The sequence below is a fragment of the Erpetoichthys calabaricus genome, chromosome 17, assembly GCF_900747795.2.
Source record: "Erpetoichthys calabaricus chromosome 17, fErpCal1.3, whole genome shotgun sequence".
In the NCBI taxonomy this organism is placed as follows: Eukaryota; Metazoa; Chordata; class Cladistia; order Polypteriformes; family Polypteridae; genus Erpetoichthys; species Erpetoichthys calabaricus.
In genome coordinates this window covers 50554614-50582604 of record NC_041410.2, presented here as the reverse complement: position 1 = coordinate 50582604, position 27991 = coordinate 50554614, and the positions used below count along the sequence as shown (strand labels likewise).

Here is a 27991-nt window from a genome sequence, read left to right as displayed (position 1 = left end):
AGTGCTTTACAGGATGAAGAAAGAGAAAAAAAACAAAATCTAAAAAATAAGATTAGACAATACTAATTAACATAGAATGAAAGTAAGGTCCGATGCCCTGGGAGGACAGAAAAAACAAAAAAAAACTCCAGACAGCTGGAGAAAAAAAAAATGTGCAGGGGTTCCAGGCCACGAGACCACCCAGCCCCCTCTAGACAGTCTACCTGACATAAATGACCTCAGTCAGTCCTCATTGTATTCAGGGTTCACATGGTAGGACTTGATGTTGAGGGTCATGTGGACTTCTGGCCTTTAATCCATCAATGGAGGGACATCATGTTGCTTTGATTAGGTGGTGGTGGTGCAGATCGCCACCACAGAAAAACGGAAAAAGAACAGAAGAGGGAGTAGGGGTTAGTACGGATTATGGAGCCACCGTGAATAATAATGATAATTAAATGCATGCATAGCATCAGGATTAAACGAAGATGAAGCTGTGAGAAAGCCATGTTAAAATAATGGTTTTTTAGCACTTTTTTTAAAGTGCTCCACCGTATTAGCCTGGCGAATTTCTAATGGTAAGATATTCCAGATTTTAGGTGGATAATAGCAGAAGGCCGCCTCACCACTTCTTTTAAGTTTAGCTCTTGGGATTATAAGTAAACACTCATTTAAAGATCTAAGGTTACGATTTGGAGTGTTGTGTTTGATGAGAAATGGACTAATTGGTGTAGCTGTCACCTGCACTACATGTCTCTTACTTTACAAACTTCTTTTTAATTTGTTTTACAACTGGGCCCTCAGTACCTTACATTCCAATTATCATTTGGTTTCGTCTGGCTTATGAATATGGCTGCTGTGAAATAAGCAAGACTGATTCCATAGTATTTGAGTCTGAGCATCTTTCTGTATTCTTTCTTTAAGTTAAAATCAATAACAAAGGGATGAGTTCAATGCTAGTAGACGTGATTTATTAGCAATAACCTCGTAAACCTATCATCTGTTCTTCCTATGCTTTCTAGTGAAAAGGAGCATCACAGACCGTCAGCATCTGTTAAATGAGGCTGGCACTAAGCAGGAGAGCAGGGTTAGGGTCAACACTTCCTTGATCTGGGTTTTATGACATAGTGGCCAAACAGAAGTCTCTCCTCAGTAACATTCACATGGAAGCCCTGGAGCAATTTGCAAAAAGGCACCTGAAGGACTCAAACAATATTTTTGGTCTGAACAAAGCAAGATTAACGCCATATCAGGAGGAAACCAGGCACCACTCATTACCTACACAATACCATTCCAACGGTGAAGCAGACTAGTGGCACTATCATGCTGTGGGGTTGAGGGAGAGCTGAATGGAGTAAAGTGAGGAGATATCCTTAATGAAAACCTACCCCAGGGCACTCTGGGATGAAGGGTCACCTTCAAACAGGACAATGACCCTAAGCACAAAGCAAAGATGTCACAGGAGTGGCTTAGGGACAACTCTAGGAATATCCTTGAGCTGCCAAACCAGACCCTGTGCTTGCACCTACTTGAACATCTCTGGAGTGACCTGAAATGAACTGTCCAGCAACAGTCTCCATTCAACCTGACATACCTTGAGAGGATCTGCAGAGAAGAATGGCAGAAAATCCCCAAATCCAGGTGTATGGGGGCTTGTCGCATCAGACCCCAAGAAGGCTCCTGAGCTGTAATGGCTGCCAAGGGTGCTTCAACAAAGTACAGAGTAAAGGGTCTGAATACTTGTGTCAATGGGAAATTTGACTTTTTCTTTTTAATACATTTGCTAAAATTCCTAAAATCCTGTTTTTGGTTTGTCATTCTTGGGTATTGAGTATTGTTTGATGAGGGAAAAATTAATCTAAATTATTTTAGCACAAGGCTGCAGTATAACAAAATGGGAAAAACGTCAAGGGATCCGAATAGTTTCTGAATCCACTGTATGTATTTTAGCCACTAGGGGGCGTATCAGCGCTCCAAACCCTTGACAAAATTGCTACAAACACAGTCCCATGTAAAAATAAAGTCCTTTATTAAACAAATCTCTTATTACCAGGCTCCCTTAATGACAAGTTCTCCATTCACAAATAACCAGAGAAGTCAATGTGAAGTTGCCACTCATGCAGACTGAAGCATCCCAAAAGGGAGCAGAGGTTCAGCCCGCTCAATTAACTAGGAACAATGTTAATAAATGTCTGCCATTTTCTAAAGAGATTTAAATTAAATAGACACCCTTTCCCACTAGTTTAATGGTGGACAGATTAGGATTCTTCATTTGGATCAACTGAATTGAGATAAATGAATACGATGCACAATTTGGATTCAATTTAGACCGAGTATTGCACAAATTGAGGTGGACAATGGCTGATTTTCATTCATTATCAGAAATTGTAAATAAAATGTGCCATTCCCAACACTGTCTCAATGTGATGTTCAATTTATATTCGATTTAGACCAAGTCTTGCACAAATTTAATTGATAGCTGATTTTCATTTGTCATCTGAAATTGTAAATGAAATGTCTCATTCCCAGCACTGCCTCAGAATCCCAGGGAGTGCATCTTCTGAAGAAACGGGTTCAGTCTGAACATACTACACAAGTCCTCACCATTCAGAAATAGTCCGGTATAGGCACCAAGAAAAGATTGAAAGATGGTTAAGAAAATCAACCAGATAACATCCAGACTACTCACATACAGTATGCTGATTTATTATCACCGTATATTCTTATATAATATGCTACTGTGGCTGTCCAGGATTTTAAATCACCTGTAGCTCGCAAACCGTTTGACCTATTGACCTGAAATTTGGTACACATATACTACGTGACGTCTACTATCCGCTTTCAGGGTGATTGATCTGCAAGGTTATTCCTCTTTTTATTTTATCTTATTTTAGAATCAACTCTCGGCAGCGGCCAACAGGGCAGCTGTGCACCGTTCTCGTCCCTACTAACTTCACCGTCACTTCCCCTATCTCTTCAAATCTTAATTCATTCTTGAGACAGATTGAAGACTTAAACACCAGCTTAAGTGAAAAATTAAGGAAAACATACTAAGTAATTGCAACATAAACGCTGACTTAATCAATTTTAACGTGAAAAGATGCCGAAGAAAGAAGAGAAGAAGTGGGCCGTTAGGGTGGAGAAAAGAAGATCTGCTCAGGAAACAACAAGCGTATCAACCTCTGAGCAAACAAATGGAAAACGTACAGAGAAAGAGTCTGAAAACTAGGAATGTGCAAGTCAAGTGTAGTCGTGCAGTGCGCCATTACTGGTAAACGAATATTTATTGCTAGTGTTGATTATAATGCATGAGTCTGTGCTATAAAATAGTTTTCAGTTTATGCAAACAGAGATTAAGTAGGGTTCAATATTATGGAGCAAATGAGTTCAGTGTTTTCCACCTGCTTTTTTTAAAACAAGTTCCTCCACAAGAAGATGGAAGCACAAATGGAAGGTCGACTTCATGATATATAGAGAGATGTCATGTCATGTCATTTTGTAACCTGCTGAATCCAGAGCAGAGTTGCAGGGGGTGCTGGAGCCCACCCCAGCTAGCATAGGGCGTAAGGCAGGAACAAACAGAGGACAGGGCGCCAAACCATCGCTCAGCTAGACAGAGAGATATAACTTAAAAAGGTGCTTCAGTAGAATACATCAGTCAAACAAACAACAATAGAGGACAACAATGCAGTATTTCACAAAAGAGGCGGTTATCTCTTCACTAGCCTTCCCCAGCTATAATATAATAAGGTTGTCATTTTAGTAATAATATGTACACAACGTTAGCTGTTGGTAACACGAGAAGCACAGAAAATAAAAGAGGTCAAGTGTTTCTTTGATCTGTAACAACAGGGAATGTGTTTGTACAAAAAAGTGTCGCTGTGTGCCCAGCATTACTCGCTGAAATGGCCAGTAACATTATTTACTTTTGAAAAGCATTTCAAATTAAATATTATTGATTTTTTAAAATTATTGTTATCATATTTAACTTAGTATACACTATAGACATTTGCCAGGAACTGAATTAGAATCGGAGGCCCTCAAAACAAGAGCACTCCTGGCGTATGTAAAAGTCCTCATTGGCAAATGTGTAAAAAGGACAGGAGCCACCAGGGGGCAGGAGGGCTTAACATTGCAGTTTATTTCCTGGAATTATGAGATCATGCAGCTTGGACAAGTCCACCCAAGATGCTGTTGGCCAAAGTGCCCACACTAACCATAGGACCAGTTTGGCGGTCAGCTGAGTCACTCCTGTCCTGTGAATAGAAACAGGGAAATCGCATTAGAGGCAAGTTACATTAGGAACAGGCTGCAGCCCAGGCTCCTCCTTCAGATATCTGCTTAATCCTAATCACCCCAACACCCCCCATGGTGTTGCTCAGCAACAGTAATTATGAGATGTTTATGTCATTGAAGGGTAGAGAGCAAAAAAAGATTTGGTGAATAAAAGTACAACTTTAAGTTGGTGTGTTTGCCTTTTCTTGCAACAGGTGCTTTCCTACCACAGGAATTTTTTTTTTCAGGAGTTCCTGTACTTGTGGTTCCAGGCTCTTTTCACGTGTTGTGTTCCCACTGCAAAACAGAAACTGTAACATTCATGTGAAATGTATGACATGCAAAGGTCGTAGGTTAAACTATCGACTTCTCAATATGCAGTAATATTGTCAAAACAATGGAGAATGAGGTGTTGTTAGTTCTTGGGCTGCATGTTATTGCAAATGCATTTAAAGAATTTCTCAATAGGGCTAAAAACAATAGAAATCTAGAGTGCAAAAGGGAAGATGACCTTTAATTTAAGATTCCAAGGCAGAAAGAAAACGCAAGCAAAGAAAGTACAATCTAAAAATACACGGAGTCTGGGCTTGTGGTCAACCAACCAACCAATCAGCACAATTCATTGTCAGAGCCCCACCCACAATAGTTCCTGGGTGAACAAAAAGTACACACCTTGGATGGCCTGAGTTCCTGCAGTGGGAATGCTACAAAAGGTCCTGTGTTTTTAAAAAGTCTCTGGTTCCTACAGTGGGAAAGCGCCTGATGTTTTATCTTGTTCTGGATTTTACATCTTTGTGCAAGTCACCAACTCTGCCTCCAGCGAAAGAACCCCAAGACCATCACACTTCCTCCTCCATGTTTGACAGTTGGTGTCACACACTGAGGGACCGTCCTTTGACCAACTCAACGGCATATAAACATCCTGCATGATGAAACGGAGATTTCAAATTTTGATTCATCGGTCCATAAGACTTTCTTCCAGTCTGCAGTAGTCCACAGCCGGTATTTCAAGGCCCTATTTGATCCTTTAAGGAATGGCTTTCTTACTGTCACTCGTCCTGTCAGACCTGCAGCACAAAGTCTCCTCTTCACATTACAAACTGAGATTTGCTTTTATCGACCTCCACTGTTAAGCTGTGTGTGAAGCTGTTGTTCTGTGAGGCATCGGATCACACAAGGTGGAGACTCTCAGAACATTGTCTTCTGATTGGGTTGTGACTTTGGGTCCCCCAGATCTCTTCCAGTTACTGATTTCCTTCAGATTGCGTAGATCCCCACTGGACTCACTGACACTTTGATTTTTTTTTTTCAGTTTCTCTAAATGAGGCCGACACTTCTAAGGGTAATAACACTCTGTCTCATTTCATTTATTAATGGCTGTTTTCTTGCCATTATCACTGGAATATGTTCAATTAGTACTTCAGAGGGTGGAGAAGGCCCATTTGTAACATTTTGAAATTTCCTTTTTAGGTGTTCTAAAACTTTTGACTGGTAGTGTATGCGGTATAACACAATTGAGACCAAATCTGGAGTACTGAGTGCAGTTATGGACAAGCCCCTTCTCAGGAGGGCCTCAGGGATGCAGAACACCCAGGCAGAGCTCGAGGTAACTGTGAATCTGCAGCTCTGGAAGTATATCAAGAACCCTTAAACTCAAGAAGGATTCTGGCCCAGAAGTAACCCTGAGATGGTGTTTGTAGGTCATCCATACCAGTAAATAAATGAGCCGAGAGTGGGAGAGGAGGAGGAGGAAGATTTAATGGTAGGAGGCAGCCAGGGTCTGAAGAAAGACAGGGACTGAGAGAATGCATGTTGTGTTTTTGGAATGTTGGAAAGTATGGAGTCACCTTAGCAGAAAGTAAGGGCAAGGGTGTGTATAGTTGGAGCCACCGGGTGGACACGTTTGCTGCGCTGTTGTCCTCTATTTCCGTACTTTGTGTTCTCGCATTCTTCGTTCCTCCTTTATGGTTCACTATAACCTTTAGGTTTACTAATTGGGTATTCCTTTTGAATTGTGTTACATGTACAATGAAGGCTGGGGGGTGCACTGCTGAGCTTTATGATAAGCTGGACCATGACTTGTACTATATATTCTGTAAATATTAGGACAAACCTGTCCTCCTTTTGCACCTGTTCTTCAGTTTGAGTTCACAAGAAACCTGAGACAAAAGGTGGGACGTTTATACGCACACCCAGCTAATTTAAACTCTCTGATTTACTTGACGGCTGGCTTTTAGATTGTGGAAACAAAATCACACAAATGTGGGGAAAAACAGGGAACTTTACCCAGAATGCACCTCAGATGAAAATCAAATTGGCCTCAAAAACCAAAGGAAAGCTACAGTATATGCCAGGCAGAATGCACTTTGGGAAGTAAGAGGATGAGTAGATAAGTGTGACATAGCGGGTCCACGACTCTAAACAGAGAGTTTTTAAATAACTAATCACTGTACTCGCGGCTTAAGGAGGGGGCGTGGTAGTGTGGTTGGCAGGTGATAGATCGCCCGTGTCAGTAATCGATGCTGGGAGCGGCTAATCGCCAGACCTGTGCCACATCCCCATTAGGTGGTATGGGGTGAAATAAGGGGGGGAATCAGAGGTTAGTGGAGAAAAGAGGATGGTGGGAGAAGAAAAGAGCTGGAACGGGTGTGAGCGAGCAGGGAGAGCAGGCTCGCTGGTGAATGCAGGCAACTGGGAGGAGAGCCCTGAAAGGGTGTTTGGCCGACACGCGCGGGCAGTAAGAAGCGGTCACTCCAGCTGAACAATTTAGAGGAGCTGGAGTGACCAGAAGTTTAGATGACTCGCTGCAGGAGTCGAGGAGGCTTGGGAGGGAGAGCGCCAGTGTGAGCGCCCTAATCGCTGGGGACCCAAGTCTCGGTCTGGCGGATGAGCTGTACGGAGCCAGGGGACGTTAGGCCACCAGACAGAAGTAAGGTCAGCTGCACCTGCTGATAGGGCGACTCCCCAGTCCTGCTGCAGGGCCCGTATGGGAGAAGCAAGAGAGCTGCCAGCTAAAAGCAAAAGGCACCAGGTATTTACAAAGGACAGCTTCTAGCCTGTTGATTTTAACCTCGTTTTACAGGATTGTTTATTGATTTTAACCTCCACCTTTTCTTTATTATTTTTATAGATTTATTTATGGAGTTTTGAAGCACTGCACTTTGGACACTGTTTTGGTTTTGTTTGTAATAAAAGCACTTGCACACTTTTACACCATCCCCTTGCTCCCAGTGTGATTTGTCCTCATTGCACATCTCATCCGGTTATTTTACCAACGGTGTTGGGTTCAAGAGGTTCCCAAACCAAGAAAAAGGATATTGGAGAAGGACCGGCACCATCACAATTAGTAATTCAAATATTATGACAGTTGTCACACACTTACGATTAGGGGGCAGCCAGAAGGACCAATGGAGTGCGAAAACTCACTAGAGGGGGATGGCGTACTAATGCTTCTCTCCTTTCTTCATCAGAAAGACCGAAGAACAGACGAATCCCGATACGCATTCCAGCCGTCCCCACGTGACGATTTCAACCCAGTCACCCTCTGATGACATCATCTCTGTCACATCCCGTCCACGTCATCTCACCTCAACACACATTTACGGTCCATCCGCCATAAAACCAGCCGCCTTTCCAGTATCATTGCTGGATGTATACTGTATGCTAATTCTTACAGTCTGTACAGCGAATATTCTGGTTCACCTACAGTATATGGGGACGGTTCCCCAACCCATAATCTGTCTCTCTGGTCTCTTTTTCACACAGTTAATGTAAAAGTTTTAATGCGCAGTACATTGACAGAGTGCTAGAATGTTTATGTTGTCTAAGTTAATTAAATAAAACAATGATGCAGCTGGCACCTTTGATTTTTTTTCCTAATTGTTTAAGTAAGCCAGAATGAATTTGATCTCATGACATAATGCAGGTACGTTTTAAATGGAAACTGATCGTGACGTGTAATTGTCTTTTCAGGTTAATGATGCAAAGCCAGTTGTTGACACAAAGGGACACAAAACCCCAGGACACCTCCAGTTAAACCTTAAAAAACTGCAGGTATGTCAAGATTTCTGTATTTTAAAACAAGATACATCTGCACATTTTACAATTTTAAAGATTTTAAAAGGCCTACAAGTGAGGGCTGGTCGGCCTAGTGTGTTGAAAATCTGATTAAATACTAATGTCATACACAAAAAATTAGCAATGATCAATTACCATGAAGAACACCAGCAGAGTGGAACACTCTTTCCATATATTCACTTTTAAGGGAGTTTTGCTTTATCACTAAAAGAGTTGATTTAGTACTGTGAAACTAGCCCTGGACACAGACAGGCAGACATGTTATTAAGCACCATCACACGTTTATTTACACTAATATTTACAAAGTTTAAGTGCACCACAACCCCAAAGTCCCCAAAAGTCCAGGCCAAACCACACTGCCTTTTCACTCTTCAGGCCACCTCCTTGTCTCCTCCAGAGACCTTGTCCTACTTCTCTCCCGACTCCAGCCTCCCTGCGAAGGTAGGTGGCCCCTTTTATGAGCACCCAGATGTGCTCCAGGTGTGTTCCGGCAATCTCTCACCGACACACCCCAGTGTGGCGGAAGTGCCGGCTGCGTACCTGGAAGCACTCCGGGTGTCCCCACTCATCTTCCCCCCAGCACTTCCTGGTGTGGCAAAAGTGCCGAGGTCCAGGGTTCTCCAGGCATGGGGCCGCCCCCTGGTAGTGACCATGGGCCCCTACAGGGTTGAGCTTCCCAGCTCTGTACCCGTGGCCCCCAAAAGAACCAGGGTAGTTGCCCCCTCGTGGTCTGGAGGAGGCGTGAACCCTCCTCCGGTCTTTCTGGGTGTCCCGGCTGGGTGCCACAGTACTTACAATTGTACCGTGTTGGAGAACACGGTCTTCATCAGACTCCACACCGGTAGATGTTCACGCACGTCACATTTCAAATCACTGCTGCTATTTGAAAACTGTCTCCTAGGCACAGTTCCATGCCTATATGCTGCCACCCATTGTCAAACCTGCTTAAATTATTTCAGAGTAAGACAGAACAAGGCGCCGGTCCAACACAGGACATGCATGCCCACGCTCACTCACTGGGGGTCTGTTTTGAGTCACCCATTAACCTTCCACACATCTTTGTGATGCTGGAGGAAAACCAGAGTGTGAAGAAATCGTCTATCTAGAGCACTTCGGTTTTAAGTCTCAGTTGGATGCTTGAATTTTTCAATTCAGTCTTTAAATTAAAGGTGCTAATGAAGTTCTCTGCTGTTCCTGAGTCTATTTGCCAGAATATTTTTGTCCAAAAGGTCAGCCGGTACCTTTAGTGAGGTTTTAAACATGTCTTCACTATGTACACCAATCAGACACAGCGTTAAGGCCATGTGCCTAATACTGCGTAAGCCCCCCACTTCATGCCACCAAAACAGCTCTGACCCGTCAGGGCAAGGACTCCACAAGACCTCCTGTAAAATCTGCCACAAAACGTTAGCAGCAGATCCTTTGAGTCCTGTAAGTTGCAAGCTGGAGCCTCCATGGATTGGACTTGTTTTTCCCGAACATCCCACAGGTGTTCAAAGGGATTGAGATCTGGGGAATTTGGAATCCAAGTCACCACCTTGAACTCTGTCATGTTCCTCAAAACCATTCCTGAACAGTTTTGCAGGGCACATTATCCTGGTGAAATCCGGCTACCGCCATCAGGGAATACCGTTGATATGGAGTGGTGTACGTGGTCTACAACAATCTTTAGGTAGGTGGTACGTGTGAAAGTAACATCAACGTGAATGCCAGGACCCAAGGTTTCCCAACAGAACATTGCCCAGAGCATCACACTGCTTCTGCTGGCTCGCTTTCTTCCTATAGTGCCCCTTGCTACCATCTGTTCTTCCCAGGTAAATAATGCACACACACTCAGCCGTGATTTATTAGACCAGGCCATCTTCTTCCATTGCTCCATGGTCCAGTTCTGAAGCATGTGTCCCTACTGTAGACTCTTCTGCTGGTGGTCAGGGGTCTGCATGAGCACTCGGACCAGTCTGCGGCTACATACACGGTAAGCTGCACTACACTGTGTCTTCTGAAATCTTCCTCTCATGGCCAACATTACGTTTTTCAGCAATTTATGCTACAGTTGCTCTACTGTGGGATCGTGCTAGACGGGCTAGCCTTTGCTCACCAGTTCACCAACTGTCCTGCCTCGGATGACTTTTGGCAGGTACTGCACACAATACCCAACAAGACCTGCCATTTTGGAGATGCTCTGGTCCAGTGGTCTAGCCATCACAATTTGGCTCTTGTTAAAGTCATTTATCTCCTCAAGCTTGCCCATTTTTCTTGATTCTAACACATCACCTTCAAAAACTGACTGCTCACTTGCTGCCTAAACATATCCCGCCCCTTGGCAGGTGCCATTGTAATGAGACAGTCAACATTATTCAGATCACCAATCAGTGGCTGATCAGAGTCATGAGCCTAGGGCACAAGGCAGAAACAAACCTTGGGCAGGGTGCCAGTCCATCACAGAGTGAACACAAATGCACACACCAAACACACACCAGGGCCAATTTAGTACTGCCAATTCACCTAACCTGCATATCTTTGGACAGTGGGAGGAAACCCACACAGACACGAGGGGAACATGCAAACCCCATGCAAGGAGGACCCAGATTATGAACTCTGGCCTCCTTACTGTGAGTCAGCAGCACTACCACTGTGCCACCCCCAACTTGTGAACGTCTTCCAAATTAATTAAAAGGTTGATGTAGCCCCCTGCCTGGAGCTTTTCTGCTTTTAGTCAGTGTATGGATGGACTGCTCACTGTGAGAACATGGGCCTCTTGTAAAACCATTTATACAGTAGTTGATTTAAGACTGTACTATTCAAAGCTTCATTTTTCTTTGTAAGTTTACATATATACATACTAGGGGGCTCCGCCCCCTGCTCGCCAACCCCCGGGTTTGGTTAACCGGAAATACAAGATTGTTATTTTCATGAGAATTGTTACTTATGCATTATTTACACTTTTACTTTAAAACTTCAGAAAAAACAATGTTTGGAATTAACTTGGAATTAATATTGCATTGAATTTTGATTCCATGTTTGGATTTACATCGTGACAACGCAACGTATAACTGCCCATGAGTGAATATCGTTTCTTTCTCTCTAATAAATAAACCAACTGTTTCAAATGTTTGTCCCTGTGATTTGATAATTGTCATAGCAAAAACTATTCTATCGGTAAACTGTAAACGTTTTAATACGAAAGGCATATCAAGATCTCCTTTGGTGTCTAATGTTATTCGCAGAAGATTTACTACATTATCTCAATAACATTACGATACATCCTTCTTTCAACAGTAATTCAGCCGGTGGAATACCGGACGGTGTTAACGCTTGTAGATATTCTATGGGATATTGTAAATCGATGTTTTCATCTTCCACACCATCACCACCAACTGTTTCAGCAAATTCTACTGATACAAACTTAAGTAATTTGTGTAACCGATCGACAGTTTTCACATTAATTAGTTTGACTTCATCATTTCTCGCTGCTATGATTGCCAGTGTACTCATTTCGCATTCACACGACTAAGAGCTGAGAACGCAGGAAGTGTGTCTGACAAAAGCATTCACATGACTGAGAGGTGAGATGACCGTGTTCTTCTTTGGAAATGGTTGTAAGTAAGATGTGACTTGAAAGAATCTCATGCCAAAAATCTCTGTCTTGTGGGAAAGGCTTCCAAAATGTCTCTTCAAAAAGTCTTGTCTCATCCCAGGATTATTTTATATTATATATATATTTGCAGCTGGAGATCCACAAAGGGAGAAAAATTGAATCACGTATCATAAAGTAGTTTTTATTCCTGAGCTTTCAACCCCTGCCAGGAGTCTTCATCAGAGGATAATGCTTAGACTTACAAGAATCAAAGGCAATATATAGCAAAACATTATGTGGAGGAGGTGGTGACTAAGTCAGTGTGATGGGGGGGGGGGTATTGGGTGTACAGTTTATTTATTATGAACATGTTCTTCTTAAGTTTGCATATGCTGGATTTATGTCCAAGTGTCAGTTGATGGCGTTTTCATTTGATAGCCAAGGTTCGGCCAGCTCTCTGCCACTTATATTGTGGCCACAAGGGGGCGTACCTGCTCCATTGTTAACGGAAAAACATTAAAAAGCTAGACTGAAATTTGCCAAAATACATACTGACAAGCCACAATGCTTCTGGTAGAATGTCCTTTGGATAGATGAGACAAAAATGGAGCTTTTTGTCAAGTCACATCAGCTGTATGCTCACAGACGAAAAAAATGAAGCCTTCAAAGAAAAGAACACATACTGTAAATACTGTGAACCATGGAGGCAGCTCAGTTATGTTTTGCGGCTGCTTTGCTGAGTCAGTATAGGGAACAATGAATTCTCATGACTATCAAGACATTCTGGAGTGAAACACACTGCCAAGTGTCAGAAAGTTCTGTCTCAGTCACAAGTCATGGGTCCTCCAACAGGTCAATGAGCCAAAACACACAGCTAAAGGCACCCAAGAATGGTGACGAACAAAACATTGGACTGTGCTGAAGTGGCCTTCTATGAGCTCTGATTTGAATCCCCTTGAGCATTTATGGAAAGAACTGAAACACGCCATGTGGAGAAGATCCCCTTCAAACCTGACACTGCTGGAGCAGTTTGCTCAGGACGAGTGGGCCAAACGACTTGTGGACAGTTGCGCAAGTCTCATGAAGAACTCCAGGAATCGCTTGTATGCAGTGATTGCAAAATAACGGTTGAACAAAAAAATATTTGGTTATGGGTCCCATCATTTTTGTAACATACTGTTGAATCAAAACTCTAAAGCAAAGTATGGAATAAACCAGGATGGGTGCCAAATACTTTTGTCAGCTTCAAGTTATTTCTGAGACAATTGTGGGTTCTTCTTTTTCATGGTGGGGTGCCAACAAATTTGTCCGCATACGTAGTATAAGAATGTTGTGATTTAGCGGCCTTGCCTGTTTGTGATTAAAGGCGTCAAGACACTAAAAGTAAGAAATACATTTCTTAAAAACAAACCCATTTTGACTTTGCATAAATATTGCAGATGGAAGAGGATCGCCTGAGCACGATCTCGACAGACAATAAGAAGCTGGCATTAAAATTAGCAGACATTCTGAGATCAAAAGGTCAAGTTGATAACTGGAATGATCCTCCTGCGAGAAGGTAAGTGCAGCTCATGAACTGTCTGTACGTTATGTTCATTGTGTGATACGTTTTCCAACTCTACGAGGTTTGACAGTGAAGTTCGTGAACTCATCCTAGAAATAGTGCTACATACCTCACTGCTGGATAGCACTACGGTTACCTTCAAAGTATCCCCCATGGGAGGCCAGGCACTGACGCCAGCGCCTAGTCCACCCTTCAAAGCTATTTTGGAACTCTTTTTCTGCAATGGCCATCAGAGCTGTCGTCTTATTACATTTGATGTCCTGAATGTCATCAGAATGTCTTCCTTTCAATATTTCCTTTATCTTTGAATAAAGAAAAAAGTCATTGGGGGCCAGATAAGTAGGTGAGTAGGGAGGGTCTTCCAATAGAGTTATTTGTTTACTGGCTAAAAGCTTCCTCCCTGCCAGTGCCGTGTGAGCTGGTGTTTGTTCATTGCTCTAATGCAGGGGTGGGCAAAGTCATTCCTGGAGGGCCACAGTGGCCGCGGGTTTTTGTTCCAACCCAGTTGCTTAATTAGAAAACAATCCTTGCCAATAATTACATTTCATGGCTTGTTAGTGCTTTAACTCTGCTATGTCAAGTCATTCTCGTATCCTAGATTTTTTTCCATTCTAAGGATATCATCCAAATACTTTGACGTGTAAAACGGATGGGTAATTCTCAATCGTTCTCTTTTATCTCTTCTCTTTCCTTCCAAGTATTTAATTAAACCAAATAGTGCACGATAAATACACACAGGTGTAAAGGGTAACAAGCAAAATGGATAACTGCTGGTTTCTTTTGTCATTTGCATCTTATTGCTAATAAGGAGTAATTAAAAACCAAGAATGCAGCTGTTTAAGACTTAAATAAGCAATAAGGGTTCATAATCTTAACGAGGGAGATAACTAAAATGAAGCAGAAGTGTTTCTAGAGCAATAAGTGCTTCTTATTAAGCAATTGGGTTGGAACAAAAACCTGCAGCCACTGCGGCCCTCCAGGAATGACTTTGCCCACCCCTGCTCTAATGAAAGCTCCAACATTCTCACAACGGCACACAAGAACATGCAACAATACTGAAAGCCCCTCAGCAAGACCCCACCACACGTCAACACAAACACAGCTGTGAGACACTGATATACCAAGGTTATGAAGCCTTACTGAGCTGTTTGTATGGTGCTGCCAATGGAAGCGCATGGTGGCAAGTACACAAACTTAATTGTCAGACCTCATATTAACAGGACAGTATGTGTGTTTTGGGGGCGCTGGTTTTTATGGTCACGATTGTCACGTGTATGGGGCACAGTGAAGCTCTCACAGCAATCACACACCTCGTTGTGATTAGTAAGTAGAATTACTGTTTTCCTTTAGGGGGCGCTAGCTCTCTGGTTGGAATAAGTTCTTTTTTAATTGCGGCATCTTAAGTAACTTGAAATTATCTATACAGGTGCTGGTCATAAAATTAGAATATCATGACAAAGTTGATTTATTTCAGTAATTCCATTCAAAAAGTGAAACTTGTATATTAGATTCATTCATTACACACAGACTGATGTATTTCAAATGTTTATTTCTTTTAATGTTGATTCTAACTGACAACTAATGAAAGTTCCAAATTCAATATCTCGGAAAATTAGAATATTGTGAAAAGGTTCAATATTGAAGACACCTGGTGCCACACTCTAATCAGCTAATTAACTCAAAACACCTGCAAAAGCCTTTAAATGGTCTCTCAGTCTAGTTCTGTAGGCTACACAATCATGGGGAAGACTGCTGACGTGACAGTTGTCCAAAAGACGACCATTGACACCTTGCACAAGGAGGGCAAGACACAAAAGGTCATTGCTAAAGAGGCTGGCTGTTCACAGAGCTCTGTGTCCAAGCACATTAATAGAGAGGCGAAGGGAAGGACAAGATGTGGTAGAAAAAAGTGTACAAGCAATAGGGATAACCGCACCCTGGAGAGGATTGTGAAACAAAACCCATTCAAAAATGTGGGGGAGATTCACAAAGAGTGGACTGCAGCTGGAGTCAGTGCTTCAAGAACCACCACGCACAGACGTATGCAAGACATGGGTTTCAGCTGTCGCATTCCTTGTGTCAAGCCACTCTTGAACAAGAGACAGCGTCAGAAGCGTCTCGCCTTTGGACTGCTGCTGAGTGGTCCAAAGTTATGTTCTCTGATGAAAGTAAATTTTGCATTTCCTTTGGAAATCAAGGTCCCAGAGTCTGGAGGAAGAGAGGAGAGGCACAGAATCCACGCACAGAATCCACGTTGCGTGAGGTCCAGTGTAAAGTTTCCACAGTCAGTGATGGTTTGGGGTGCCATGTCATCTGCTGGTGTTGGTCCATTGTGTTTTCTGAGGTCCAAGGTCAACACAGCCGTCTACCAGGAAGTTTTACAGCACTTCATGCTTCCTGCTGCTGACGAACTTTATGGAGATGCAGATTTCATTTTCCAACAGGACCTGGCACCTGCACACAGTGCCAAAGCTACCAGTACCTGGTTTAAGGACCATGGTATCCCTGTTCTTGATTGGCCAGCAAACTCGCCTGACCTATGGGGTATTGTGTAGAGGAAGATGCAATATGCCAGACCCAACAATTCAGAAGAGCTGAAGGCCACTATCAGAGCAACATGGGCTCTCATAACACCTGAGCAGTGCCACAGACTGATCCGACTCCATGCCACGCCGCATTGCTGCAGTAATCCAGGCCAAAGGGGCCCCAACTAAATATTGAGTGCTGTACATGCTCATACTTTTCATGTTCATACCTTTCAGTTGGCCAACATTTCTAAAAATCCTTTTTTTGCATTGGTCTTAATTGATATTCTAATTTTCCGAGATACTGAATTTGGGACTTTCATTAGTTGTCAGTTATAATCATCAACATTACAAGAAATAAACATTTGAAATACATCAGTCTGTGTGTAATGAATGAATCTAATATACAAGTTTCACTTTTTGAATGGAATTACTGAAATAAATCAACTTTGTCATGATATTCTAATTTTATGACCAGCAGCTGTATATATAATTCACTAAGCCGCCGCCAGCGCAAGCAAGACACCCATGAAGCACACAGGACGGAGCCACGCCCACCAACTCTAAGACCATTGGATACGACGACAACTTGCAGAGCCACGCCCACCAACTCGGACGCAGCAACTCACAAAACAGGGCGTCATTTGCATTCGTCTCTGCTACACTCCACATGCACCTCTGAGCCACGTTGACTTTTCATTATTCTTTTCGGTTATGACGCACGACCGCGTCCACCATCACAAACTATTTTACACGCCATGGTCTTAGAGTTGGTGGGCGGATCTCCGTCAGTTGCTGTTGCGAGCGAGCACATGATCAGGTGGTGTGTATGCTTCAAGAACAAGGGTGGACGCGGCACGACCATCTAAGAAGAAGCATGTTTGTCGCGGATGTGAATCGCTGTATGCAGCGTGTAAAACAGTTTGTGAGGGGTATCCCATGGTCTTACAGTTGGTGGGCGGGTCTCTGTCAGTTGCTCTTACGAGCGGGCACATGACCATGGTCTTACAGTTGGTGGGCGGGTCTCTGTCAGTTGCTCTTACGAGCGGGCACATGACCAGGCAGTGTGTATGCTTCGAGTGCGAGGGTGGACCATCTTAGAGAAATCATGTTTGTCGCAGATGTTAATCACTGAATGAGCGTGCGACGGCGGTCCTCCAATTGTCAGTCACGGACAATTGTATGTTGCCCTCTCCAGAGTTCCATCTTTTCATTCACCTACAGTCGTATCCTCAAACCCACCCCATTTGGACAACTATGTCTTTCAGAAAGTGTTCACTCATCAATACATAATTATGCTGCATACTCGGACGCAACAACTCACCAATCACCACGTCAGTCAGGTTCGTCTCTGCTACGGTCCACATGCACCTCAGAGCCATGTTGACTTTTCATTATTCCTTTTGGTTACGACGCACGGCCGCGTCCTCCATCGCAAACTGTTTTACACGCTGCATACAGCGATTCGATTCCGCGACAAACATGCTTCTTCTTAGGTGGTCCTGCAGGAACACGGAAAACGTTTTGTCTACAAAATCTATATATATAATTCACTAAGCCAACAGAACAGGCAAGACAAACATGGGATACGCACGGATATAGCCACGCCTGCCAACTCACAGAGACCCGTCCACCAACGCTAAGACGATGGGATACGCCGACAAGTCACAGAGCCACGCCCACCAACTCTAAGACCATAGGACGAGAACGCCTGCCTAGCCTGACTGTTACCAGCGTGTAAAACCATCGCAGCTTTTAACTCACAAACTGCAACAACTCGCCAAACAAGGACACCCTGTCTCTCGAGGCATTCATACTGCCGGAAGACAACCATGGGATACGCAAAAAATAGCCATGTCAGTCAACTCACAAAGCCCAGCCCACCAACTCACGCCCACCAACTCGAGCACGCATCCACCCACGCTCTCAAGGCACTCACAGTGCCTGCTCATGTGCCCGGACGCAACAACTCATCCATCCATCCATTTTCCAACCCGCTGAATCCAAACACAGGGTCACGGGGGTCTGCTGGAGCCAATCCCAGCCAACACAGGGCACAAGGCAGGAACCAATCCCGGGCAGGGTGCCAACCCACCGCAGGACACACACAAACACACCCACCCACACACTAAGCACACACTAGGGCCAATTTAGAATCGCCAATCCACCTAACCTGCATGTCTTTGGACTGTGGGAGGAAACCGGAGCGCCCGGAGGAAACCCACGCAGACACGGGGAGAACATGCAAACTCCACGCTGGGAGGATCCGGGAAACGAACCCAGGTCCCCAGGTCTCCCAACTGCGAGGCAGCAGCGCTACCCACTGCGCCACCGTGCCGCCCGCAACAACTCACCACACACAAATTTTGCTTAATTTGACTCAACACAGGAAACCTCACCCGGCCTGGACACGGAGAGGATTGACAGATTGATAGCTCTTTCTCGATTCTCTGGGTGGTGGTGCATGGCCGTTCTTAGTTGGTGGAGCGATTTGTCTGGTTAATTCCGAAAACGAATGAGACTCCCTACTGCTAAATAGTTACGCGATTGCCAACCGGTCAGTGTCCAACTTCTTAGAGGGACAAGTGGCTTTCATCCACGTAAGATTGAGCAATAACAGGTCTGTGATGCCCTTGGATGTCCGGTACTGTACGCGCGCTACACTGAATGGATCAACGTGTGTCTACCCGGCGCCAACAGGCGTGGATAAGCTGTTGAACCCCATTCGTGATGGGGACCGGGGCTTGCAATTGTTCCCCACGAACAAGGAATTCCCAGTAAGTGCGGGTCATACGCTCGCACTGATTACGTCCCTGCCCTTTGTACACTCCCCCCCCCCCCCCCCCCCCCTCGCTACTACCATGGTCGGGTGACTTGGTGGATTTTATATAGAAAAGCAGGCAGAACCGCAAAGAACAATGAAAGGACAACGTGGCTCAGAGGTGCATGTGGACTGCAGCAGAGACAAAAGCGTTGGGGGCGGGCAGGCAGTGCGTACTGAACGATGATTGTATGTTGGTTCGTAGCGTGCATTGTTGCAATGTTACTTTTCTTGGTGGTTTATTAAATTACGCATTTTTCAAATGTTCATTTTTTTCCCTGTGCTTAAAAATCATTAAAAAGCTGCGTGATTATGCGGCGTAGCATGTTGGCTAGTATAGATATAGTATTAAAAGGTGATACCCCTCCCATAGTGATACAGCAGTAAGAAATCACATAAGAGAAAATAACTTAGCTTTCTTTAATGACAATTTACGTGGCATAACAGATGAGGAAGCCATAGTAAGATTCTTTTACCGAGGTGGGAGCTCGATGTATACAGTCTGCCATTATCGTCGCTACACTGGAAGGATTTTCAGGATTGGATGACAATATCTCCCATTCGTCCCTTGGCGTCAAAGGTGTGCCGGGCAATGTTCCAAGGCTTTATACTCTTACTCCATGTGCAGGCCCTTACTTAGGTAAATCATGCCATTCCAAACAAGGCAAAGAGAGGCATGCTGACTCTGACACACAGAAATAGTGCCCGTTGCCCATTTGTCTGTTTATCTTGTCCTATGCTTGGCCTAGCAGTTCTAAATGCTGAGCCCCTTTGTACTAAATCTGGCTCAGCTGTGCATGTAGAAAGAAAAGAAAAGCAGATTTAAAATATTTGTACAGAGCACAGTGACATATTAAACATATAAACTTATTACAGACCACCCTTTGTCACTGTGTCTGTGACAAAAACAATCCCTGAGGGTCTTGTCCACAAACCATAGGTACTTGATCCCCCCTTACAGTGAAAACAATTCCTTAAACACTTTGTGGAAATGTGGGGTGTAGTGCCCATTCATCTAATATACCAGCGTAAATAAATATTAACAATGATAAGTTACAGTACAATTGGATGAACAGTTACATTTAACATGGCGTTACTAAATAGTGATCACTGCATCCCATTGGTGGTGTAAGGGGGAGATCTTCTGTTATGTCTTTCATTACTTACATAGTCAGTGTTTCAACTGAATACCACTGGGCCCATGCAGTGGGTTCCATAGCCTCAGATTACGTTATAAATCTACAGTATATAGCATCATGGTGGACTTTACTATTCTTCGGCACTCATAACATTTCTAACTACAGTATGTTGATATACAGTATGTGCCTCACCCTTTGGTGTCTGATCCCTTTAAATGAATTACAATACTTGTAACATAAATCAGATGCTATTCCAGATCTATTGCTATGATTATTAATATTTGTTTTTAACCAGTATTATTGCATAATTGTACATAATCTTTTATCCTGGATGTTCTATTCACTTTGTTTATATTTTTAACATCATTGGTGGTAAATTATGCATACTTTCGAGCCCCTCTTATAACACTTTCATGTATATTCCTAAACTTACTACACTGTATATACAGTTACCTTACCTTGAAACTTCTTGGCCTGAAAACTCCGAGAACACGTTTGTCGTAATCCAGCAGCACCAGCAGACAACGCAGACAAGACAAGTACCTGCAACACTGAAAGGAGCTCTTGCATTAATTATTTGTACTAAGAGAACAGTCATAGGTACTTTTTTTAAATATATAGCAAAGATTATGTGGTCAGAGCTCTTTTTTAAATTTTTGGGAACTGTGAAGTGCATGGAGCATGGCGGTGGTTGTTCCTGCATGGTTCAATTCTCCATTCTGTTACTGTCAGTGTTGTGAGGGATGACGCGTGAGGACCTGGCAGGGACGCCAATAACATGGAAGGATTGGGAGAGCAGTTCAGGTTGTATTCTCCCCCCATATGCCCGATGGCAGCATCTCTGGGCCACAATACCCACGGAGCTTCTAGTTCTTTGGATCAACCCTGTTGGGTCCTGTGGGTGCCGAAGGGTCTGGACAGCTCTGCTCTGCGGGACTTCAGACGGACACAGACGAGCCCCACTGGAAGTACTTCGAGGTCCATAATAAAAGGAATTGCAATGCCTTGTCCAGGGAATCGGAGCTGAGAGCGGAGATGGACAACACTCGCCTTGAACGACTAGAAGAGCTTTGGAGAGAGGAAAGACGAACAGACGGCTTATATTACCATTCTGTACAAGGTGTTTTGTAATAAACACCCCTTTAATTTGAACCCGGGACTGTGTTGTGTGTTTGTGGCTCAGTGGCGCCCCCTTGCTTTCACAGTGTGGTGAAGGTTTTTCTGGTGTCCATGTGGATTTACTCCTGGTATTCTAGTTCTTTCTGGGTTATTTCGTTCTTCTGTTGCCCCTAAACTAAAATGCATTTCATTAAAGATGCCCCAGAAAACTTCTTGGTGTTAGTTATAAACAACCACATAATGGTCAATGAAATCCTGAGGCGCAGACGTTACAGAACATAAGCTCACGGCGCAGGAGTCGCCTTTCTGCACATCTCCTATGCATAGACAGCCGGTGACTGGCATGCACTGGGTACCACTTGGCAGATTTAGAAAAAGGGGAAGGCCTGGAAACACACAGCGTATGACATTTAAGGAAGTCAACAGGGAGGAGATGGCGTGGCACATTAAAATTCAGCTGTGGTCCATGTGATGCTCTTTTCAGAAGGTCTGTTCCCTACCACCATACATGAAGCCTCCCAGTTTGACATCCTAAAGATCAGGTTACCCTACCTCAGCCCTAAGGAGATGTTTGACTGCAATGCCAGGCAGCCTCAGATTTCCATGTCTTGTGCTGTAAGTCCTCAGTGATTTTATTAATAGTTCCACTTTTCTTCTCTCTTTAACCAGTATGAACGCGCAGAAACGTCGCATGGAGCTGCTAAATGTGTGTCACGAGAACCAAGCAATCCTGGAGCGCATCAACAAGAGAGAGTCCGACTATCGGCGTGAGCTGTGGGAGGAGGACTGGCAGAACACGGAGCGGATTCTCCAAGACATCGCCAGATACCCACATGGAGTTCCTCTCCAGCAGGTGACCAGTATCATCTTCAAACTTTATACTGGAAATCTGAAAACGCTTCTCACACAGAGGTTTTAGACATTTAAGTTTGCAGCAGGAGCAGACATTACACCCTACCAGCTTCAGCACGCGGTGTCGTTAATCTGTGTTGTTCACCACTGATTCACGCAACAGTCCCCATGGGATTTATCTGTTTTAACGTTAGGAATGCCATGGACACCTCTAGCCAAGTCTAGTACTTCCCACAAAGGCACAAACAAATGAAGGTTAAAGAGAAGCAGTGGCGTTTTGGGCAAGAAATCTTTGGTAGCGCCATACCAGAATGTTCCTTTAGGTGCGCAGACTTCTCTAATGTGAACATTCACTTACCTGTCCCTCTGTTGAGTCACAAAAACATAAAAAAACAAACACGCGCACACACAAAAAGCAGTGGGATGAACACCGGTGATGGTGATGCCATGTGACATTAGCATCATCTGACAAAATACACCAATAGAGATTTAAACGCTAAGTGAGAGCCTCGTCTCGAAAACCCGACTGACTTTGAACTGCGGAAATCAAAACGGCAAGGACTGCAAAGGGCAGGCCACAATGACACGGACCCTGCCGGACTCGAGGAGCCAGGGCCGACGCCACCATTTAGGCAAGCCAGGCACTCGACTTGGGTGGCCAATTATGGGTGCTGCATTTTTTTTAGACAATGGACTCAATACAACTGTCCCATTATCTAGTTTTATATTTTCACATACAAGTGATGCTTGGTCTTAAAGCAACAACCTTCACAGTCCAATAATAACATAAACAACAACAACACGATAATGATAATTAAATAACATTCAAACCATAGCATAGAAGACGCAGAAACGGCAAAATAAAACTTAACAGGACTATGGCTCTTGAACGCATTGCTAAAAGCTGATTTGATTCAAACCAGATAGCATCAAAGTATAACCCATTTATTTATCTACTGTATAGTGCCTTTCACATCTTTCTAATATAGTGCCTTTCATGCAGTGCCTGTCTGTCTATTATATAATGCCTTTCACACTTATGTATCTCTCATATAGTGCCTTTCACAACCCCCCAATGCAGGATCAGCAGTAGGTCGCAGTAACACTGTTTGTAAAGATGATGTGCTGTTGGTCCGATCTCCCACCCTGCGTCTAACTAGGAGCTGCACCACCCATCTAGAAGTCTTGGGAACCTCCTTGGCATTTCTCATGGATTTATGTAGCACAAGAATAAAAGGGGTGGAACGGTGGTGCAGTGGGTAGTGCTGCTGCCTCGCAGTTAGGAGACCTGGGTTGCATGTTCTCCCCGTGTCTGCGTGGGTTTCCTCCCACAGTCCAAAGCCATACAGGTTAGGTGCACTGGCGATCCTAAATTGTCCCTGGTGTGTGTGAGTGCCCTGCGGTGCGGGAATTGTTTCCTGCCTTGCACCCTGTGTTGGCTGGGATTGGCTCCAGCAGACCCCCGTGACCCTGTAGTTAGGATATAGCGGGTTGGAAAATGGATGGATGGAAGAATAAAAGCAGAAGCGAGCACTGGAACAGAGTGGTAGTAGTAATAAGCAGAAATGATTGTACATACTGTATATAAGGAAAAGAAACATTTCATAAGCAGGCTATTTATAGGAAGGCAAATGCGAATTCTGCACGTGCTGTGGGACACCCACCAAAGACACAGTTCTGTGTTTGCTAATGAAGTTGTTTCTGATGTTGTCAGGTTGTTTTTTTCCTCCCTATATGTTGCCAATAAGAGTTTGCATTTCAAAGTTTGTTTTTAAATATCCAACTGCAATGCACTATTACAGTAAAAAAACGCAATAGAACAAATATAATTGACGGAGAGTCATCAGCCAGGAAACCAGTCACAAACTGGGGTTTCAACTTGGCCTAATCTGTAGAATTTGGCATTTGTATCTGACCTTTGATTATAACGTTTCTTCTTCTTTCGGCTGATCCCGTTAGGGGTTGCCACAGTGGATCATCTTCTTCCATATCTTCCTGTCCTCTGCATCTTGTTCTGTTACACCCATCACCTGCATGTCCTCTCTCACCACATCCATAAACCTTCTCTTAGGCCTTTCTCTTTTCCTCTTCCCTGACAGCTCTATCCTTAACATCCTTCTCCCAATATACCCAGCATCTCTCCTCTGCACACGTCCAAACCAACGCAATCTCGCCTCTCTGACTTTGTATCCCAACCGTCCAACTTGAGCTGACCCTCTAATGTCCTCATTTCTAATCCTATCCATCCTCGTCACACCCAATGCAAATCTTAGCATCTTTAACTCTGCCACCTCCAGCTCTGTCTCCTGCTTTCTGGTCAGTGCCACCGTCTCCAACCCATATAGCATAGCTGGTCTCACTACCATCCTGTAGACCTTCCCCTTCACTCTTGCTGATATCCGTCTGTCACAAATCATTCCTGACACTCTTCTCCACCCTGCCTGCACTCGCTTTTTCACTTTTCTTCCACAATCCCCATTACTCTGTACTGTTGATCCCAAGTATTTAAACTCATCCACCTTCGCCAACTCTACTTCCTGCATCCTCACCATTCCACTGACCTCCCTCTCATTTACACACATGTATTCTGTCTTGTTCCTACTGACCGTCATTCCTCTCCTCTCTAGAGCATATCTCCACCTCTCCAGGGTCTCCTCAACCTGCTCCCTACTATCGCTACAGAACACAATGTCATCAGCAAGCATCATAGTCCACTTGGACTCCTGTCTAATCTCGTCTGTCAACCTGTCCATCACCATTGCAAATAAGAAAGGGCTCAGAGCCAATCCCTGATGTAATCCCACCTCCACCTTGAATGCATCCGTCACTCCTACCGCAGACCTCACCACAGTCACACTTCCTCATGCATTTCCTGTACAACTCTTACGTACTTCTCTGCCACTCCCGACTTCCTCATACAATACCACAGCTCCTCTCGAGGCACCCTGTCATATGCTTTCTCCAGGTTCACAAAGACGCAATGCAACTCCTTCTGGCCTTCTCTAAACTTCTCCATCAACATCCTCAGAGCAAACATTGCATCTGTGGTGCTCTTTCTTGGCATGAACCATACTGCTGGTTGGTTTCATGCCAATCATCACCTCACTTCTTAACCTAGCTTCCACTACTCTTTCCCATAACTTCATGATGTGGCTCATCGATTTTATTCCTGCTTTTTATTTATGCTGCTTAACTACACTTTCCCCTGCCACCACTTTGCAGTCTTCAGTCTCCTTCAGATCAACTCTTCTGCATAGGATGTAATCTACCTGTGTGCATCTTCCTCCACTCTTGTACATAACCCTATGTTCCTCCCTCTTCTTAACATACGTATTCACCACAGCTATGTCCATCCTTTTGGCAAAATCCACTATCCTCTGACCTTCTTCATTCCTCTCCTTGACACCATACCCATCACCTCCTCGTCTCCTCTGTTCCCTTCACCAACATGCCCATTGAAATCCGCTCTAATCACCACTTTCTGTCCCTTGGGTACACTGTTCATCACTTCATCCAACTCACTCCAAAAATCTTCTTTCTTACCCATTGGACACCTAACTTGCGGTGCATATGCACTAACAACATTCATCATCACACCTCCAGTTTCCAACTTCATAATCATTACTCTGCCTGACACTCTTTTCACCTCCAAAACACTCTTGACATATTTTTCCTTCAGAATAACTCCTACCCCATTTCTCCTCCCATCCACACCATGACAGAACAATTTGAATCCACCTCATAGCCACCTGGCCTTACTCCCCTTCCATTTAGTCTCTTGCACGCACAATATATCAACCTTCCTTCTCTCCATCATATCTGCTAACTCTCTCTCCCCTTACCAGTCATACTGCCAGCATTCAAAATTCCTACCCTCAGTTCCACTCTCTTCACTTTCCTCCCCTCCTCCTGCCTCCGGACACGTCTCCCCCCTCCTTCTTCTCTATTGGCCAACAGTAGCCCAGTTTCCGCCAGCACCCTCTTGGCTAACAGTATTGGTGGCGGTCGCTGTTAACCTGGGGCACAACCGATCCAGTATGGAAATTTGTATTCTTGTCTGCATATTGATTTGGCAAAATTTTACACCGGATGCCCTTCCCGACGTAACCCTCCCCATTTATCCAGGCTGGGGACCGGCGCGAACACACACTTTTTCTCAAGCTGAACAATCACATTTTATCATCAGGTTTTTAAAATTATCTAGAAATTCTCTGTTCTCCTCCATCTTTGGCTGTATTGATGATGGAGAGGAGTCAGTATAGGAGCCTAATGGAGGATTTTGTGTTGTGGTGCATGAGAACCACCTGCAGCTCCACATCAGCAAGATGGATGAAATCAGTGTTGGACGTGCAGCATTTGAAGAAGCCCCCAACACCATTCAGGTGGAGGAAAGTACCTGGGGGTGCATATGAACAGCATACTGGACTGGCACTGTAGAAATGCCACAGTAGATTGTACTTCCTGTGGAGACTCAAATCTTTTGATGCATCAAGCAGCTGAAAACATTTTACCAGCTCATTGTACCAAACGGTGTTGTTCTATGCCATGCCATGAACACGCCTACCAGTAAAGTCCGCTCCATCACAGGACTGACTCTGAACACGGTGGAGGCTCTTGTGAAAAACATGGTGGCAAAATTGAATGCCACCACAAACAGTTCTGCCCATCACCTCCGAGGATGGTTTAACAAACACCTTGGGGGATTTTTTCTGCCTGCCACCATTAGGCATTTTAATGCTCCCAACCCAACAGCCTTTCCTTCACTCCATCCAGAAGTCATAGAAATTTAGTATAAACTTCAATATACTAGTTATTTTAGCACAATATTTATTAAACCATGTTATAACATTCTGTTAGAATGACAAATTCAGTGCGCTTTATTAGTACACACATTACGAAATACATTCCAATAGAAGATGCACTGCAAACATTAATGCTGAGCTTTACAGGGATTTCTTTGATTTCATCCCACTTTAAACAGGGAACACAGCTGGCCATCTTGTATTGTATTCTGAACACAGATACACAGTCAAATGTTTTTGCTGCAATATGCGTTTCAGCTTTCCTTGGCGGATTAATCAAATAGATCTGCTCTGCTCTAAGTGGCTTCTTTGATAAAAGCACAACTAAAACATCTACAAGTTCATCATTACCGGCTTCCAGTTAAGGTTCGAGTCCATTAATTCCTTCTCACATATAAAGTTGCATATGGCTTTAATGCTCAAATGTATGGACATCTTGTGTGCAGTGTGTGGCGTGGAGTTTGCGGTGTTTCCAAAGGCAGAAGCAGGCAAACTGGGGCAGGGGGATCGGGATAAGCAAGAATTTCCCCAGAAACAGAAGAGTGGCCTAAACGCGAGTAATTCATTGCTCAGCAGACACAAATGGGTCCCCAGCCAATGGCAGAATCCAAACATTACAAGGGTGATGTGCATCTCCCACATTTCTCCTGAATAAGAAGGTTGCCTGCGTGTCCTCCAATTGTTCTTTGTAAGATGCTAAAGGTAATTCAGCACATTTCAACATTACACAGATAACTTGACACTTTTTTTTTTTTAAACAGACCTACCATTAAGCATTATTCATTAGAGGATAGAAACATTTTTTTTTTTTTTTTTTTCAGAAAAAAGGACCAACAAAGATCCTCAATGAAAAACTGGAAAAGGTTGAAGAGGCTGAAGAAGTTGAAAGTCAGCACGACTAATCTATCTATCTAATGAATAAATTCCATCATGCAGAGTATCCAACAGCCCATCATTCATCCATACTTACAACTTATCAGACACATTCTGGCAGCTACTCAAAATATTTTACTTGTGGCAATGCTAGCCTGTGGTTTAACACGACTTGACAAACCCTAATAAATCAGTATGCACACCACACCCTCGGCTGCCGTGTTTGAAGACAGGTAATTTCTGCGTCTCTGGGCAGTAACACCGCAGCCATTTATAAATTTTGCAGTGAGATCTAAAACAGTCCAAGCTGACCTTCACACCAATCTCAAACAAACCCTAGTGCTAAAGTGAACTACAGTGATCCCTCGCTATATCGCGCTTCGCCTTT

General features: G+C 43.9%; 1 protein-coding gene across 1 annotated transcript in view; it reads left to right on the top strand.

Moving 5' to 3' along the window:
* Positions 1-27810, top strand: part of LOC114667935 (uncharacterized protein CFAP97D2-like) — a 32366-nt gene extending 4556 nt beyond the window's left edge. The window contains exons 2-5 of the mRNA XM_028823467.2: positions 8227-8307; positions 13348-13466; positions 21746-21929; positions 27552-27810. Of these exons, the coding sequence (XP_028679300.1) occupies positions 8227-8307; positions 13348-13466; positions 21746-21929; positions 27552-27632 (465 nt within the window). The 3' untranslated portion in view covers positions 27633-27810. The remainder of the gene's footprint in view (positions 1-8226; positions 8308-13347; positions 13467-21745; positions 21930-27551) is intronic.
* Positions 27811-27991: the final 181 nt, after the last annotated feature.